The sequence below is a fragment of the Caenorhabditis remanei genome, chromosome I (assembly GCF_010183535.1).
Source record: "Caenorhabditis remanei strain PX506 chromosome I, whole genome shotgun sequence".
Lineage (NCBI taxonomy): Eukaryota > Metazoa > Nematoda > Chromadorea > Rhabditida > Rhabditidae > Caenorhabditis > Caenorhabditis remanei.
In genome coordinates this window covers 10,264,762-10,282,730 of record NC_071328.1, presented here as the reverse complement: position 1 = coordinate 10,282,730, position 17,969 = coordinate 10,264,762, and the positions used below count along the sequence as shown (strand labels likewise).

At 38.5% G+C, this 17,969-nt stretch overlaps 8 protein-coding genes across 8 annotated transcripts; 6 read left to right on the top strand and 2 right to left on the bottom strand.

Moving 5' to 3' along the window:
* Positions 1–136: 136 nt before the first annotated feature.
* On the top strand, positions 137–880 carry GCK72_002214 (uncharacterized protein; the record flags this gene model as incomplete). The annotated part of the gene is made up of 4 exons (XM_003104677.2): positions 137–376; positions 537–631; positions 676–711; positions 793–880. 4 exons carry the CDS (start codon positions 137–139, stop codon positions 878–880), a joined length of 459 nt encoding a protein of 152 aa, XP_003104725.2.
* Positions 881–1,172: 292 nt separating this feature from the next.
* On the top strand, positions 1,173–2,082 carry GCK72_002213 (uncharacterized protein; the record flags this gene model as incomplete). Its single annotated transcript, XM_003104745.2, has 4 exons — positions 1,173–1,298; positions 1,400–1,519; positions 1,567–1,728; positions 1,774–2,082. The coding sequence occupies 4 exons, from the start codon at positions 1,173–1,175 to the stop codon at positions 2,080–2,082; spliced, it is 717 nt and encodes a 238-aa protein (XP_003104793.2).
* A 187-nt stretch (positions 2,083–2,269) lies between these two features.
* Positions 2,270–3,060, bottom strand: GCK72_002212 (uncharacterized protein; the record flags this gene model as incomplete). The annotated part of the gene is made up of 5 exons (XM_053723315.1): positions 2,270–2,412; positions 2,458–2,524; positions 2,569–2,741; positions 2,787–2,909; positions 2,958–3,060. The coding sequence occupies 5 exons, from the start codon at positions 3,058–3,060 to the stop codon at positions 2,270–2,272; spliced, it is 609 nt and encodes a 202-aa protein (XP_053591960.1).
* Positions 3,061–3,796: 736 nt separating this feature from the next.
* Positions 3,797–6,707, top strand: GCK72_002211 (uncharacterized protein; the record flags this gene model as incomplete). The annotated part of the gene is made up of 6 exons (XM_003104795.2): positions 3,797–4,030; positions 4,077–4,431; positions 4,484–5,343; positions 5,429–5,596; positions 5,727–6,471; positions 6,523–6,707. The coding sequence occupies 6 exons, from the start codon at positions 3,797–3,799 to the stop codon at positions 6,705–6,707; spliced, it is 2,547 nt and encodes an 848-aa protein (XP_003104843.2).
* A 2,083-nt stretch (positions 6,708–8,790) lies between these two features.
* Positions 8,791–10,856, top strand: GCK72_002210 (uncharacterized protein; the record flags this gene model as incomplete). The annotated part of the gene is made up of 7 exons (XM_053723314.1): positions 8,791–8,949; positions 9,029–9,523; positions 9,571–9,889; positions 9,942–10,144; positions 10,190–10,296; positions 10,626–10,739; positions 10,790–10,856. 7 exons carry the CDS (start codon positions 8,791–8,793, stop codon positions 10,854–10,856), a joined length of 1,464 nt encoding a protein of 487 aa, XP_053591959.1.
* A 238-nt stretch (positions 10,857–11,094) lies between these two features.
* GCK72_002209 (uncharacterized protein) lies at positions 11,095–12,450 on the top strand (the record flags this gene model as incomplete). The annotated part of the gene is made up of 3 exons (XM_003104669.2): positions 11,095–11,160; positions 11,210–11,462; positions 12,341–12,450. The coding sequence occupies 3 exons, from the start codon at positions 11,095–11,097 to the stop codon at positions 12,448–12,450; spliced, it is 429 nt and encodes a 142-aa protein (XP_003104717.2).
* A 939-nt stretch (positions 12,451–13,389) lies between these two features.
* On the top strand, positions 13,390–14,284 carry GCK72_002208 (uncharacterized protein; the record flags this gene model as incomplete). The annotated part of the gene is made up of 3 exons (XM_003104710.2): positions 13,390–13,610; positions 13,661–14,051; positions 14,105–14,284. The coding sequence occupies 3 exons, from the start codon at positions 13,390–13,392 to the stop codon at positions 14,282–14,284; spliced, it is 792 nt and encodes a 263-aa protein (XP_003104758.1).
* A 279-nt stretch (positions 14,285–14,563) lies between these two features.
* Positions 14,564–17,352, bottom strand: GCK72_002207 (uncharacterized protein; the record flags this gene model as incomplete). The annotated part of the gene is made up of 8 exons (XM_053723313.1): positions 14,564–14,643; positions 14,687–14,784; positions 14,830–14,998; positions 15,047–16,590; positions 16,634–16,749; positions 16,806–17,005; positions 17,057–17,256; positions 17,300–17,352. 8 exons carry the CDS (start codon positions 17,350–17,352, stop codon positions 14,564–14,566), a joined length of 2,460 nt encoding a protein of 819 aa, XP_053591958.1.
* Between the last annotated feature and the right edge of the window lie 617 nt (positions 17,353–17,969).

Below are 17,969 nucleotides of genomic sequence, written 5' to 3'. Positions count from 1 at the left end.
AATAACTCGTGTGAACTTGAAGAATTCCGATAGCGTACTACCCCATTCGTTTTTTTTTCTCAAGAAGAATGAAGAATTGAAACTGGGAAACGAAGAAGAAGAATAGTAATATATTTTCTCTTTCTCATTTCATGGAATGATGACTGAAAGTGTGCAACCGACAGGCGAAATTGCTGTCCGAAGCCTTGAACCACTCGCTATTGAAATTCCCGGAGAGCCGAGAGTCGATTCAGTCGACGCTTTTTGTGATAGATATTGCTCTGAGAATATGGAAACTAAAACTAAAATCTATATTTGTTTGCTCCTCATTCTCCCTTCTTTGATTTATTTTCTGGTTTCTATCAACTTTTCTCATCCGACAAAAGCGAATATCCAGGTAAGATTCTAAACCATTTTGTTTCCGAATGAAATGATTATTCCCTCATAGAGGTCAATATGTTATTTCTTTTATTATGAATATTGAATATCAAGAAGTAGCCACTAACTAAAAACCTCTCCCAAGCATTAGTGAAGTTGATTACTGTAGAATCTTTCAGCACTTCGAAAAGCCTATTATACTGAACATTACAACGTTTTCTGAAGAGAATTTCTCAACGGAAGAGTATGCGGAAGCATTCGATCTTGCAGTCAAGTACGTCTTCCCAGCAACTTTTACTTTCTAACTTCTTTTTTCAGAAACGATCAATTGGTCATGCCAACCGGAGTCAGCAGGTTTCTTTCATTCATTTGAAATCTATTGGAAGATTTTGCAGTTAAGGATGAAGTTCAATGTAAAAATCGTTTTCTTTTCAGCGAGACTATCAGAAAATATGTTGCCACTTCATCTGTTAAACGATACTTCGACGACGAATCTACAGTTTATTTGCTTCGTCGATTATAGCTGATGTCAAGAAAGTTGATGATAACAATAATTTTCGTTCTTGTTACTTTAGTAAATCTTTCTAATTTGATTTCCAGTTTTAATTAAAAACATTTAACATCTGTCAAGACTTATCTGGTTTACAATCAACTTTCCTTTCTGCCATCTCCATTCCTCTTGAGCGAGAGTCTCTCATGTTGAAGAGACGACAGACGAAAAACAAATACAAGGCGTCTTTGCCGTGCTTCTGTACTTTTTAATATGTTTTTTCTTTCAAATAATTTTTTATCTTTTTTTTCTAATTTCAGGACAGATGATACGGTTGGCTGTCGTCAGATTAACACAAAGTGCCTCTAGAAGACAATTTATTCAACATCAACATCAACTTTCGACGTCAGTGGTTGGCTACGCAAAAAAGAAAGCTGAGAACAAGAAAAAGGTTACTATAATTTTCAGTTTATACAAACTAATAAAACATAATTTTCCTCCAAAAATTTTTTTCAATTAGAAACACCTATAGTTACAACTAGCTGATTCCAGAGTCCACCAGCAGTTTTTTCCAATCTGGATGACAACACAGTTGTACAGAATGCACTGAAAGAAATTCAAAGAGTTGAGACTCTTCTTGTTGAAGAACTCACGAGACATTTCTCACTGAAAGTGAGTTAACGGCGTGGTTCTTGGTTAAATAAGTTTTGTTTCTCCAGGTTGACATTCGTCAATACGAAGATATTATGGTAAAACTTGAAAATAGAAAAGAGAAACCACTTTCTATGGTCGCTCGTGTTACTTTAAAATCGCCTCTGATGGTCATGATGAATTTTCAAGATAATCCAACTGCAATAAAAGCTGCAAAACTAGCAATCCAGGTTCATTATCTTTTCGACTGTTCCCATCCAAACTGAAGTTTTCAGAAATCCACATTAAATGTGACTCCACAACAAGAAGGTGCTGTTCTCTATGTAAATGTGCCACCAATGAGTAAAGAGCGAAGAGAGAAAATGGCGTCTGATGCAAAAGGACGAATTTTGAACGAGTACAAAAAAGCTATCAACGAGATTTATTCAACCAGTGATAAAAAATCATCAGCTGAATTTTCGACGAGACCGGATGAAGCTAAGAAGACTAGAGAAGCACTTTTGACTATGAAACATGCCGCAGAACAACGAGGAAATCTCATCATTGAGGAACGACGAAAGCAGCTCCTAAAACAAGTTGTCTAATTGAAATCTCTCTCTCTCTCTCTCTCTCATTGTTATTGCTCAATTGACGGTAGAATAAATGTGTAGAATATATTTTTAAGGTGTAATAAGATACATTCGATTGTGTCAATAAATTAAAACCGATCAAAACAGAGAAGAATTGGGGAGTTGAGAGGAATAACCGGGGAAAAGTTAAATGAATTGCCAATTAGAAAAGGACGTCATCCAACTTGCGATATCCCTTCTTGTCGATAATCACCACCTTGTATCCAGGAATATTAGCGACGAAGCGTCTCTTGGCTTCGCCAATGCATTTGTTCATCAGTGCAAGCCCCTCGGCTTCGGACATGTCTTAAAACTTCATAGATTACATGACAAGAAACAAAAAAAAATCACCTTTCTTGTACTCACGATCCATGATAGCGTAGCAGAATCGTCCACAGAATCCGCGGAACAAGTATGGCTGAAAATGGAAGGCTAAGAGCACATAATCAATGTTGCGAATACCTGTTGAGCAAGACCGTTTGCCAAATAATCAACGGATCCTAGGAAAGCCTTTTCCTCTTTGTCATCATAACCTCCAATAAGTACATCGACGGTGTAGTGATCTTTTGAACGGAGACCTTCGGCAATGCTGCGACGGACGAAATGATGAGCGCATGCTGGGGACACCTCATAACCTGTAACAAACCACTCAGATTAATATAAAAAGTTAAAACACTTACCATTTCTGACGGAATAAAGCTGAAGGTTTCTTTTGGTCCAGTCGCCGAACTGAGCGACATCTCCTTCTTCACCAATGCACATCATTGTGAGTTTTTTTCCCAGTCTGTACTCTTTGTCATTTTCTGAAATTCTGCTATTGAAGTTTGGGCATTAAAGTCATTGAAACTGACCGCTGTCTGCGAGAATGGCTCCGTAAGCGAATGTGGCCTTGTCCGCAGCCAAAATCACGTAATTTTCGGTGGAGATTCCCACCAGGAAGTGCATACCGGCCATCTCGTCTTAAAAAAGTTTTTAGGTACGCATAAGTTTATAAACGAATACAACTAAGAAAAGTGAACGAAAATGTTGTCAAAAACAGAACAAAAAAGATGAAACTTTAAAAAAATTTGGAAATGATGACGTCCGTGATTTGGCGTAGAATTCGGTGTGTCTGTGTGAACTTTCAATGTGCCTTAAATTACGACAGCTATGGGAGGAGCCTTGACAATTCGAGATGTAAAAGCTAATATCGCTGTGATTGGAAAAATTACAATAATAAAACACTTAGAGTAAAGATTCATCTCTCAAAAAAAATAAGATCTCAACATGGAGAGCTGAATATAATTTTGATTATGAATGTCAACTCAAGGGATTCTTTGTGAAAATGAAAGAGAAAGAGAGCTTAATATGAAAAATAATAGGTCTTTGATTATAAAAAGACAGCTGCTTATGAAACACTTCAAGCATGTGAATATATTAATTAATGCGAAACGAACTGTGTGCTTGTCTGTTGAAAAGATGCCTTTTCATATTGCAGAAAATCCTTTAAAAAATTTATCAGCCTGCGGTCTCGTACCGATTAATAGTAGAAGCCGTTTTATCTCAGCGCGAACTTGTAATTGTTTTGCCCGCGAAATATTAAAAAGTCAAAATAAGGTTTCTTTTTTTTCTGGAATATGCCTTTAAAACATTCGTTTTGTTTCTCTCCACTTTTTTAGAAAGCAAGCACATTTATAAATATATTTGCAGAATGACCGAGGAACGCGGCAAATCCTCAAAGCCACGAACGACCTCATCTGCATACATCTTGGGAGGCTCATCGAGCACGGCAACACTCTTTGATTTCGATGGTGTCTACATTCTCGATGGTGGGCAACCTGAAAAAACACCAGGATTTCTCATGACTGTTAAAACTGTCAGTGCAGTGATTCTCTCGGCACCAACTCGCAATAGCTTAGGAGCTACTGCATCGTTGTTAGACCAGGTGAATTAATGTTAGAGGTTTTTCTTCAAATCAAGTATGTTTTAAGGGAAAAGTTGTCCCTGTATTCATGAACACGAAGCCACTGAAAACAGCAAAGCCTGACAGTAGCGCAGAAATTGTCAAGACCATCCAGGATGCTAATTCGAAACTTATTTGTGACACTCCGCTGCTCTTCGACCCGAAATATCCTGCCATTGTTCTATGTCAATCAGGTGTGGTTGGAATCCTCTCATTGTATATTCTAGCAGGAGATACAAAGGATGGAGAAGTCATCACCAAAGCGTTAGCATCTGGGAACGAAGCCGAGGTGGAACGAGCAGCCGCGAATCATGGAACGATCGGGGTCTTGTTGTGGAGACCAGCGAGCGCTGATAGTTCTGTGATCCGAGTCCTGATTTCGGGTAACTTGGAGGATGCTATTTATCAATTTATTCAAATTTCTTTTCTCTACAGGAACTTCTACCGTAAGCAGAATTCAACAATCTCTCGACAAAGCAGCCAAGTATCTTCCATTCCTCAACGCAGCAACAGTGAAATCTAAAGATGCTCTGAAAGTTACCTCCGTTCCAACGATTTCAAGACCCATTGTGTCGTCAGTCGGGAAATTGGCAACTGGACGGCCAACAGCAAGAGCCATGACATCAGGACCGTCTTCTCGTCCAACTAGCACTGCTAGTTCTTCGAGAGAGCCGTCTTATCGAGCACCCACCACCACCAGACCTGTTCGTCCAATAAAAAAACTTCCACAAAATCCTGTGCCACCCAAAACGACTCAGGCATCTGCTCCGGCTCCAGCAAGATCACAAGCGAGAGGATCGGCTCCACCGAAGCCACTCATCTCTGTCAATAGTACAAAATCAGCTACCACATCGAGAGCTGCAGGACGTACCACTGAGCCTCCCGGTCAGAATAAAAAATTGGTGAAGACTCGCGAAGCACCTCTTTCAAAGCCAATGCAAAAGACTGCGTCATCGAAACCGACTGTTCCAGTTCCGATTTCAGAGCCAACAGAAGCAACGGAATTAGCGGTAACAGGAATAACCGCCTCCGTTCCACAGTCACAAAACTCTACAATTGAGCTGGGCGATTCAACATACTGTGAATCGAATAAATCAACTCAGAGTCACGGTTTGATGTTTTCGGATATTTCATCTGAAACTCCTGTGGACAGCGCGATGAAACTAATGGGTCACGACTCGGTTACACCAACACATCATGAGGGGAGAAAAGAATCTTCTAAAACTAAAAATGATGTTCCAAGGAATTCTGGATTAGAAGAACAAGGCAGAGACAAAATCGTGGTAACTCCGAAAGTAATACCATGAAATTTAGTTGTATTTCTTAAAGAAATTTTCAGCTTGTCTTTTATAACTTGGAGACACTATATTAATTTTTCAGGTTTCGCTTCACGAAACGGACTGCAGCACTGATCTTCTGCTTGACTACACTCCACAAACTGTGGACGCTCTCAAAGCACCCGAACGTGGTCATTCGAATCTGGGCGGAGCTCTTGATGAATCAGAAATCAGTCTACAGGAAAACATCCTAACCTCTACACATAATTTGGTTAGTACGTAGACCATAAACTAATAAAAAATATCAAAATGAATATCAACTGGGTCTTGAATTTCCGAACGTTTTCATTAATTGTAAAAAATATCATTCATGAAGTTTTCACTCATTCAATAATTTTCAGGAGTCTCGAATTCCACCAAACCCACAGGAAGAGGTGAACAAACAGTCGGAGATCTGTAATGAAATTAACAGAACAGCAGAGACGTCATCAGGAAATACCACTGTTGTCGGAGACATCACACGGATTTCAGGAGAACTTCAAAAATTAGGTCTCAATGAGAAGACTGAAGAGTACATTTCACAACTGAGTTCTCAAATGGTAGAGGATGCCACGTTGCCGTTCACCAATGCATTAGCCAACACAATTGCTACTTCTAATGGATTCACCGCCCCACAACAATTCGCCGGCCAAACAACAAACCCGATTCCATCAAACGGTGCACCGAAAGAGGTCCCACGAACCGACTTGATGCAATCAAGGGCTAGCGTTGTTGAGAGTGATGGAACAACCGTTGACTACGAGAAAACCGATCCAGCTTTGGATGATGTTCTGAATGCATGTATTTCTGAGAGCGAACGGGTTGATTCTGCTACCGTTCCGACTGCTGCAAATTTTGAAACACTTAATATGCCATCTGTTCCTGGAACCAAAATCGCTCCGAAGCCCGTAAAGTTTGCACGTCCATATTACTTCGAATTCGTGACGGCTCCTAGAAACGAGAATATGGTGACCCCTATTTCTGCTGCTGGTCTTCAGGAATTCATGTCGAAAGTGCGATCGAAATATTTGCTTCTGGCTTCGAAGGGTATTACCGAAGAGCAGCTCCAAGGACTTCTGACCGGAAAGCAGACATGGTGTGAAAGTGGTGAGTTTTGTTACTGATCATTCAGAAATTGTTAATATTTTCTCACTTCAGCTCATCCCTGTACCATAATTCCTACGCACACATCTTCAACTTTGCGCGATTTCTGCGAGAAGAATGAGTCACATTTCCCCACTAATCATCTCACTGTGAATACTTCAGTTGATAGAAATCGAATGAATGTCAACTCAAGTTTGGTAGATTTTCAGTTTGAGGTTGCTCATATGTTCTTCCAGTGATATCATCAAACCTCATCTCGTTCGTTTCTTGTATAATGAGTTTTATGTATTGCCCTCATCCACCACACATTTTCTATTTATGTGAAGGATTACTATATCTTCCCAGTCTTTATACATCACTCGTCCCATAATTTGTTTTATTTTCCTGAACCTATCCCGACACCACTCACCCAGCAATATCGAAGTCTCCCTTTCTTCCAGTATTGCATCCCTGTCAGATCGCTCTCGTTAGAAGACTGAATAAAATAGTCTGTCTTATCTAATATTTCTTTAATAAGTTTTCTGAAAGACAAAGTTCTTCATCTTGCCCAATTTCACATATTAAAATCGAAATGCCGGGTCGGTTTACAGATGAATGGGCCTGTTTAGAGACTTGGAATCACTTCTCGAGTGAGAATAAGTTTTATGAGATATATTTGTTCACTTTGAACAAGTCTTCTTCTAAAATTGATATTATATATGTGAGAAGAGTGTCATCAAGTGCATTGGTAAACATAAAAATTATCCAATCAGGCTTTTTTCTTTCTCGATTCAATGTTTGATATTTATTTCATTATCGGATCAATTCTCCAGTCGTAAACGAGCAGATTGGACTACCACCATCTGTTCCACGTTCGTTTGTATTCATCTTTTCTTCAATTTATTCATTCTTGAAAGAGAGAACGCAGATGTCGTTGAGTAGGAAAAGGAAATAAGAAATGCTCTAGAAAGAGAGAAAGATTTCTCCGACAATTAATCATTGTCTTCACTCCACTAGGCGGGGAGGCAAAACCGCCGTTCGGATTACACCATCGGTACCACTTCATTCATTCCCTCCGGAGGCCACCCGTGTTTATAAACAATAGAAATACTCTAATAATAGAGGGAGAGTTTTGGAAAGGCATTCACGGTCACCGGGTCACATTGTTTCATCATGATGAAGAAAATTAAACTTCGGATTCACATCTTGATGTAATTCTTGTTCCTTTCTGTCAACTACAGTATGACCGCGGATGCTTTCATTTTTCAGATTCTTCTTCCGTTCTTGGATCTTTTGATTCATTTAGCAACTTTCTTATCCACTTCAAAATGCATTCCTCATCTATTGTTGTGTTCAATAACTTGGTTGAGAACAAGTCAATGGTACCCAATTTTCCAATTCTCATATTCCATTCACAACATGTATCGGGTCCATTCTCCTAAATTAGCATTCTTTCCTCCCTTCTCCCTTCTGTCTTCATGTCGTTTCCAATTCATCCTTCTAAACCCCCCATCGTCACTTTCTTTTCCCCGCTGCTCCCCATTGATTCTTCTATACTTCTCTGCGTCTTTCAACCACTTTTCTTCGCCAGTTGTAGTCGTTGCTCTCTTCACAGGAGCACATGAATTCACATGTTTGAGCTCCTTTCCCATGCTTTCGTTCTCCGTCTATTTGAAACATACACACATATACACATACACACATGTTAATTTGATACTTCTTCTGGTTTCAGTTTCTATCTCAACTTTTTTAGAATACAAATATTAAATCTCACTCTGAAATTTACTGGGTTCTTAGATATAGACGTATTTCAACTCACTCTATCCTAACCCATTAATTTCTTTATGATTTTTTCTACTTCTTAAATAACAAAAAATTATATAAATCCTGGTGTTTATCATCTTGAACTCTCGGATTTTCAAAAACCTGTTGCTCTATCTTTTACCGTATTTTTGGAATAAACACACTTCTCAACTATGATCTAGATTAGCTGAACACTTCATTGACAAAAAAAAAGCTAGAAACAAGTCTTCTAATCATCAGCAAGAATCAATTCCATGAGCAGTATTGTTGATCTTTCTGATATTTACCTGTACTTTATTTTCAAAATTTGTTGTTTCTCAATGTTTTCTGTAATGCTCTAAGCCTCGAATTGCGTAGTCGTTTCGCACTTGTTTGCCCTTCCATCCGCCAATTTTTGTATGCTTTTCAATTCTTCCCACTCCTCCACTACCACCTTCTTCCATGTTTCGCTTCCTGGTTTTCCCTAGTTTCACTATTTTTTTTCTCCTTTTCTGTGAACCTTTACTTTTACTTTTGGAAAAAAATGTTTGAGAGTTTCAAATGATCAATATTGAAGAACGAAAGATGAGTGAAGAGGATGAATTGGCTCAATTGAGATCAAATGCTGATAATTTATCCCGATGCCTGCATGTTTTATTGGAAAAAATTGAAAATATCGAGAAGAAAAATGGAAAAGAACAAGATGGTGATAGTACAAAAGTAAGTTCTTATTTAGAAATATCTAGATCCCGCCGAGATACAGTAATCCTACAGTACCCATCATTATTCATAAATTCAGAGCAGCGGAACGTCTTCTTCAAATAGAGATGGAAAAGAAAAGTTTGAACAAGTAGAAATAGAAGAGAAAACAGAGATTGATCCGAAAACTGGATTGAAAAAGAGAACGATAGTAACTGAAAGAGTGCTGACTACGAAAACATTCCATGCTCTTGCACTTGATGGTCCATCTCCAACAATGACTCCAATTCTTCGTTCATCTGGAAATAAAAACCATAATTATGCACCAATTCATCAATCGGCCATCCTTCTTCCACAATACCAGTCGAGACAAACAACCGTCGACGCAGGTCAATTAACTCAGGTGGAGGTTGAGAAGCATGGCGGACAGCTGGTCGTCACTAAAATTAACGAAAAAGCAAATTATGACTTGAAGCCGGGAGACGTTATTACTCAGGTCGACGGGAAAGATGTCTATTTTCGAGCGGATATTGAGAATTTGAAAGGAAATGTTGAGTTGACACTCGAGCCAGCTGCTATTCATTGTGCACCTGCAGTGAGCCAGACTCAAAGATTTCATATATTGTTTCTTTTGAATTTCAGAACTTTTTCCGAGTCCAGGATAACTACAGTTCTCGAGAAGACGTGGATCGTCCATGTCTCTGGTTGGATCTAGAAGTTTCTCCTGGAGATGTTATACAAGTTTTGAGTAAAGATGAGAAATGGATGCAAGTTAGAAAGTTGGGTGATTTGACACAAGTTGGATATCTTCCATCTTCAATAACAATAGAGAAAGTCTCAATGCTATGTCCATTCGGAAGGCGAACTCTTGTTCTTCTTGGAGGTGTTGGAACTGGAAGAAGAGATATCAAATCAATGCTTTTACGTCTTGCACCACACTATTTCTCAACAATTGTTCCTTGTAAGACTTTGTAAACAGCTAGTTTCTGTTCACTCTAAAACTTTTATTTCAGTAACATCGCGAGCTCAAAGACCAGGAGAAGTAGAAGGAAGAGATTACCATTTCGTGAGAAAAGAAGACATTTATCAGAAGATTCGTGACGGAGGGATGGTTGAATGGGGTGAAATGGATAATCAGTTATATGGAACAACTGCAGATGCAGTTAGAGCTGAAGTACGTAGTGGAAGAATGTGTGTTATAGATGCTGCAACACAGGTCAGTTGAGAAACGATAACTGTTTTAGAATTCAGACATTTTCAGAGTGTCGACTACTTATATAATGCCGAGTTCATGCCATTTGTAGTCCATATAGTTCCACCTCCAATTGAAGAGTTCATTCAACTTGAAGCTGTTAAAAGAACCCATCGGTTAGTAGATTGAATTGGTAAAATAAGTATTTAAATTTTCCCAGAAAAATGAGAAACACTTGAAACTCTTTAAGCAATTGTAAAACTTCTGATTTAAAAAAAAAGTTGAGCTATATTACTCGGACTTTTTGTAAACTTCAGATAAGTCGGTTGGATATGTATAGCCTATGCACTTCCTTCTTTATAAAAGTAAAATAAACAAACATCTGTGTTTTTACCTTTTTATTTGAATAACCACAAACCTTATTATGCTGTTTTAGTTACTGTAGAGTTACTGTAGAAGAAAGTCAAAGCCAATAAATAAGTTCTCAATATGTTCATATCTTCAGAACCCAGGAACAATTACGATCAATCTGTGAGGAGAGTGCCAAGATTGGATTCCAATGCAAATCGAGAATTCATCTGACTCTTGTCAATAGAAATATCGATGTCACATTCAAACGGTAACTTCTTTTTTTTCAGAATCTCACCCAACTCTCTTTTCTAATTTCAGACTTGTTGATGCTCTGGAAACTCTTCGATACGAGACCCAATGGGTTCCACATAACTGGATGTGCTAGGATATTATGTTGTTCTATTTTTAATAAAAAGAAGAATCACTGCCGATTCTACCTTCCCTATTTTGTCCCTTTTTTCTTTCTTTCATATCCCTCTTAGTCGATCTCTCACTCCTACGCCTCTTTTTTTATACCAAATAAAATGAATTGTTGCTGACTCTTCTATTTACACACCTTGCTTCCGAGCTCTCATTTGCCCATAATCAAATCCATTTCATTCATTTCAACATCCAAAAAAATCATGAGGTTTCCGATTTTGTTCATCTGCGTAATTCTTGCTACATTTATTCAAACTTTTGCAGAAGATGTGAGCTCAAATTTCTTTTTTATTCTGGAAATCAAAATTAAAATTCCAGAAAAATTCAAACTCGGTTGAACAACTGTTATCAGATGAACCAATCAGTAGTAACAATACAGATGCATCAGATGGAAAACTGACTATTGAAGAGCAATACGATGAGACTAATTCGACTTCGACAAATGGAACTGATGTTCTTTCAACCAGAGGATCATCTATTCCAACTAGTTCTCTTGGCCCAGATGTCAAGACGACTACTCCAAAATCTGGAAAACCCAAAGCACCCTCTTTCACGGTTTGGTCTTTTTTCAGTGAGTTCTAGAGCTCCGATCTAAAGAAAGTAGGGAAAGACAAATAGTAAGTCATGTATCAACTTGATCCATTGATACAACTTTCAAATTTTTATACGTTGTATCCTAGAATATTTTAGAATCTAGATATTTGGTTGTAACTGATTTGATTAGGACCCTGTACCATTTTTAATTGGGAACAAACTGGTTGACTTCGAGAACGTTTTCTAGAGTTTCAGATACTGCGTAGATCAATATAAAACTGTTTGAAATTAGCTAACTTCTCCTCTATCCACTTTTTAAAAATTGGGTGTTGTTATGTTTTCAGCTTCAGCTGCACCGTAACTTTCCAAAAATACATGAGCTAAACCAAACAAATCAAACATCTTGATTAAATAAACATTAACTTTGCTGGAATCACCAAACAAAAATTTTGGCATTTGCAGAAAAAAATTCGAATAAAGCAAACTCGACGGACTGGCCCGCCTCGGCCCGGTCCGGATTCAAAAAAGTACTTATTTCTTAACCAAATGTTTTAAATTTTTTCCAATATTTCATTTAAAAACGTCCCGATTCAGATTGAATTCTAAAGTATTTTCAAAAATTCGACTTTTTTGGAAAAACTTCAAAAAATTTCAAAAATTTCTTCAAAAATTCGTTCAAAAAATGTGTTATTTTTAAACCCCGGGACGAGAAAAAACCCGGTTTTGGTCCGGCCCGGACCGTGACAAGTTGGAATAAAGTTCTAGAAACCTCCGTGATATGCAAGATCCAAATTTATAATACTCAGAACTTCCCGTTTTCCCAACAAAATAAGGAAAGCATTCAATAGTAGAACACTTCGGTCGATGAAACCTGAAAAGCTTTCCTGGTGTAAAAGCAAATTGAATTAATTTCAGTTGGTATCTTCGTTGCTTGTCTCATCATTGGCCTGGCTGCATTCGCTCTGAAATTCTTCTGTCAACGACGAACTCCAGGAAACAATGTCCCATACTCAGCCTATCAATAATTCATTTTCTCTCGATTTCCCGCCTTGTTGTGAATAAAATAAAACATATAATCAAATCGTGTTCCAATGTTCTTCGTAACCCACTTCTTCTCCTTTTTTACTTCCAATTTCTCTCCCCTTCTCGCACATTCTCATCGTCTAACCGACCTCTCTTCCAAGATCTCCAAGAGATGACCATCGAACTGCAAACTGGAGAGATAACTCGGATTGCGGAGACCTTGGACAACAAGATGCGAAAAAGAAAAGAAAGTTACAGCGCGACGGATCGAGTAGGAGGTGGAGGAAGAGGACGGGAGGACACTACTAATGACCCACAGACTTGTGCGGGATAGATCCATTCATATATACATTCTTGTTCTCCTTTCCCGTTTATTCTTCTTCTCATCTCTTTTATTTAGAAATTCAATTATTTTGATTCAGGAAGTTCCACGTTGATCTAGAATATGACGCTTCTGTATTTATATTTGGATGACGTTTAGTCATTCGGATAATTTCGAAAAGGAATCGTATATACCGTATCCTGATTTGACTCAGATTCAACTGTTGTCAAGATTTTCTTTTTTACGTTATTGATGACGTGATATCGAATTGATCTAGAAAAATATTTTTTTGTAACTCGAAAATCATACACTCCTTCACTATGATGAATCGATTTGAACCTTCTAGAAGCTTTCCTTTTTTTGTAATATTTGTGCAATGTGGCGAGTGCAGTGACCTACTAAAACGGTGACGTGGCAGCTGTTTGGTTACACTTTCATTACTCAGATGCACCAGACGGACACGATGAGGGTCGCCACCACCAGATGCTTCTTCGACTCAACATAAACATTTCTTCGTTCTTCCTTCCTACTAGTATACTCACTTTTCTTTTTAAAATGTCTTATTTCCTTCTCTTTCTCTTATTCATTACTTCTAGAAAGAGACTCAATAATTTTCAGAATGCGTGTCATTCTTCTGTGTCTGTTGGTGGCTGCTTGTTTTGCTGAGGAAGAGCAAAAACTGCAATGGAAGGATGAAGATGGCCTCGAAATCAAGATCATCAGACCAATCAAGGCCGAGAAGTGTCCAATTAAGTCACAAGAAGGAGATGTTCTTGATCAATGGTACAAACTGACAGACAAGGAAGGAACTGAAATTGGATCAAACTTCAACAAGAAGCCGTAAGTTGGAATGAATGAGTTATTCAGATGGATTAATTTCCTCTTTTCAGATACACATTCACTCTTGGAAAAGGACAAGTTATCCCAGGAATGGAGAGAGCAATGACTGGAATGTGTAAGGGAGAGAAGAGAAAGGTTGTGATCCCAGGAAACTTGGGATTCGGAGCAAAGGGACGTGAACGTGATAACATCAAAGAGGATCAAACACTCTACTACACAGTTCAACTCGTCGATTTGTTCCGTGCTGTTCCAGGAGAGAAATGGACGACTGATGAGGGAATTGTGATCGAACAAACACACAAGATTGAGGCTGATAAGTGCAAGAAGTCGAAGACCGGAGACACTATCCATCAGCAATACGTTCTCCACTTGGAGGATGGAACTTTCGTCGATTCATCTTTCTCTCGTAACGCTCCATTCATCTTCAAGCTGAATAACAATGTAAGTTTATACAGCTCAATCGAAGGGAATCTTCTAATTCTATTCATTTTCAGGAAGTAATCAAGGGAATGGATATTGCTATGACTGGAATGTGCGAGGGAGAACGTCGTCAAGTGATTATTCCATCGGACTTCGGATATGGTGATGATGGAAGAACTCCATCAATTCCAGGAAAGGCTCGTCTGTATTTCGATATCACTCTCGAGAAGCTCATCCAACGCGATGAATTGTAAATTAATTGTTACCAATAAGCTCCCCTTTGTTTTCGCATGTTACGGGATTTAATCATTCGCATTTGTGATTCTCTTTGTTGTTTTTATTGTTGAGGCAAAATAATAATAAATCGATTTCACCGTTCATTCATTAAAACTTGTCAGATTAGGTGATATTTCGAACAAAATGTTACAGGGTGTCATACGCGGATGTCAGGATTAAATTAACAAGGAAAGCAATAAAAATTGAAAGGAAAACAACAACAATAACAATGAATGGTACAGGATCAAAGATTTAGCCTATTTTTTGACGTGTTGAACAAAGATGGTGCTAAACGGGCCGTTTTGCTCGGCGAGAACGTTGCGGCTCTTTAAATTCACTGTAACGATAGAATGATTAACTGTCAAAAGAGTTTTTATTACAGAGTAAGCCTTCGAAGGCGATAGCTGCTTCTTTACAAGTTTTATCAGCAGTGAATTCATTGAAATCCAACCAACCAGGATATTTTGATTCCGCTTCTCTGAAAACTGGTAATCTAGGAGAATAATTATCAAAAATCGCTCACCTCAGAAACTGGTCATGAATTATCTGCTTGTTGTTAGGTAGTAGCGAGCCGGATGAGTAGAAGAATATTTCATCTTCCTTCGCTTCCATTGCGAGACGCATGCGCTCTTCTCGATCGAACGCTCGGAGGCGACGCTGAACTTCAAATGCGTCCTCTTCCAAGTCTTCAGCTGAAATAAAACAAAAATTTGCTATTCAAACTTAGGAGGATAACTCACTTCTTTGATGTCCGACACCCAAACTACTTTTCTGTCTTTTTCTAACATTCTCAACATCTTCTTCTGTTCCGATTGACTCATATGGATCACTCGGTCGCATGGTTTCATTGTTTGGGTTGGATAAGTTAAGATGGGCGTAATTATGAGTAACTGGTAGCGGTTCTAAATCCAATTCCTCAATAATCGCTGCTTCTCTTTCCTTTTCAGGTGTTAGCAGCCTGGTGAATGCATAACTCAAGTTCTGTGATGCGGACTCTACGAGCTTTTCATGTGGTTGATCATTTTCAATGTTTTCCAACCGTTTGGTAACAGATAATTCCTCTTGCATTAGTTTTGTCTGGTCATCAATCTGAACTGGCATCAATTCATCGTTGAATCTTTCACGTTGATATAGTTCTTCTTGAAATTCTATCGGCTCATCCAAGCGATTTGGTGTCAACAGTCGCATTGCTGCAAATTTTTCCGGCTCTTCTCTGATTGATTCCTCGTCCGTTTCGCTAACAGCGTATCCAGTATAGCCACGAAACACCCTGGATTTGAAGAATTCCTGGAGTTCCTCAGGCAAGTTACGCGAGCGGCCAAAGTTTGGAGCGGGGTTGAACATAAGCAATGGAATATCACTCTTTTTTGCATTAGAAATGACTAGAACATCTTCCTTTTTGCGAACTAAAGATGACCAATCAGCTTGAAGTACATTTTGTACAACTTCGTCAATTTCCATGTCATCGCCATGTACAAAAGGTAAATTTCGTCTTGACCTTTTTCTCTGAGGCGGAATGAACTGTATCTGAGAGTCAAGCTCAAGACTTGGACTTGAATTTTCACCAGTTCGATTTGTGTCTGTTGTTCCTCTAATCTCTACTTGGATATCAGGATCTTCCATCGGTGTCGTGGGCTTATCGGCTCTCATAGTTTGCCCTTGTTCCGTTGTTACAGCTGGGTCTTCGATTCTTGAAGTCTGATCGTCTGTTTTCAAGGTTGAATGAAGATCAGTCAAGTTGTTCTGATTGATAGGAGTATGTGGACGTGAGGATTGTCGTCGTCGAGCAACTTCCCTGTCTTGGAACTCTTCTTCTCCGTTTCTTTCTGTTTCCAATCTCGATTTTTTAGGAGGAGGTGACAAAATGTCTTCAAAAAGATTAAGATCTTGTGGTACTGGCGGTAAGTTTGTTTCATCGAGTGATAAAGATAAAATTGTTTGCAAGTACGCGGTTACTTTAGCTTGTTGATCTAACGGGACATCCACAAGATCTAGATCATCGAGTTGCGCAGGAAGAAGTCTTTGTGGCTCCTCAATATGATCCAGAACTGCTCCCGCTTCCAGTTGATTTTGACCTGCTTTCGATTCATCAATCCACTCAGTTTCCTTTTCTGTTTCCACGGCGACAGGTATCTTTCTTGCATTCGGTGAATGTTCATTTCCATGTTTGGAAACAATGTTCTCATGGAAATTTGCAAATACAGTAGCTGCTCGCTTTTCTCTACTTTGTTCGTTTGATCCATTTCCTTCAACGAAAGTAGAGTGTAAGGTATCACTTTTCTGACTGAAAAAAGAAAAATAGATGCTATTCTTGAATTAGAATTCACCTGGAATATGCTTCCACGGAACCATAAAAACTTGCTACGTCCGCAGTGACATCACTCCATTGTGAAAAGTTTGGAACGGCATCCAGCATCGTAAAGTCACGTGGATCTCCGTTAATCTAAAAATTTCCAAAAAAAAGATATGTTTTTTAAAGCGACTGATGGGTTCACTTACTCCAATTCGCGCACTGATCATAGGCAAGTCCGCCAAATTAACCAATTCATCGATATCTTCCAGACAAGCGATCGGAGTTGATCGTAGTTTAGCCCTATTTTCAGTGTGCTTCCGAATCTCTTGCTCTCTATCGAACTTCTCTGCCATTAATAAAATGAAACTTTTCTTCCGAATGAGTTCCTTCAGTTTTTCAGCATCTCCTACAAAAAGAACCCGATATAAAAAAAAACCCAAAACGATAAGGCTCCTACTTTGCAAAAATTCAACTTGCGTTCGATGAATGAGAACAGTCCCATAAGTCAATAGTGAGAGCAGATAGAGAGCAGCTTTAGATTCGGTACTTCTGTCTTTGTCTGGCATCATTCTGATGATCTGCACACAAATTTCCGATAAATCTTGCGCCATGATTTCTCGTTTCGAAAGACTTTTTGTATCGCCAGTTCCCAGTAGCCTAAAAACATTAAAAAGTTCATTTTTCAATAAAGAGAACTTACCATGCAGCATGAAAAACTGGGTTACTTCTAACAACTTCAGTGTAGAGGACCATCTGTAATGAAATAATTTATGCATTCTCATTAGCAGTCGGATTCAAAGAGTGAAGTGATAACGAAGCCTTCGCGAAGGGGATTCAAAAGTTCAAAAAAGAATTAAAGACATTTATATAATTATTTCAATTTTTGAATTTCATTACTCGACTTCTTATAATAGCAAAACATTGTTATGACAAAACGCATTCAAAACTATAAAATTTAGCATTTCAAAGACCTAAAATAAGATATCTGACTAAAAAAGTAATAAACAGGTTTTCGTCGTGAGACCAATCACTACGGTTAAAGGAGCGTTCTTTAAATCAGTCGTTGAGTCTCGACACGTCTACAGTACTTGTTTAGCTGATCTTGACTGGGACCGCCGGCGGGTAATTCGCTTTTCTTTTCTCCGATTCTATCCAACGAATTTTCGTTTTCCACAATTTCGGTTAATTTTTATTTTACTGTGTGGTATCCATGTTTCGTCTTCGTTTTCATAGTTTTGCGCTGAAAACCCGTTGAAAGCAACTGCTCAAAATAGTTCTGGAGAGCAGAATTTTATTTGCGTTTTCAGCTTAATAAATGTGCATATATGATTTGATAATATTTTTCCCTCTTTTCTCTTTGAAACACCCAT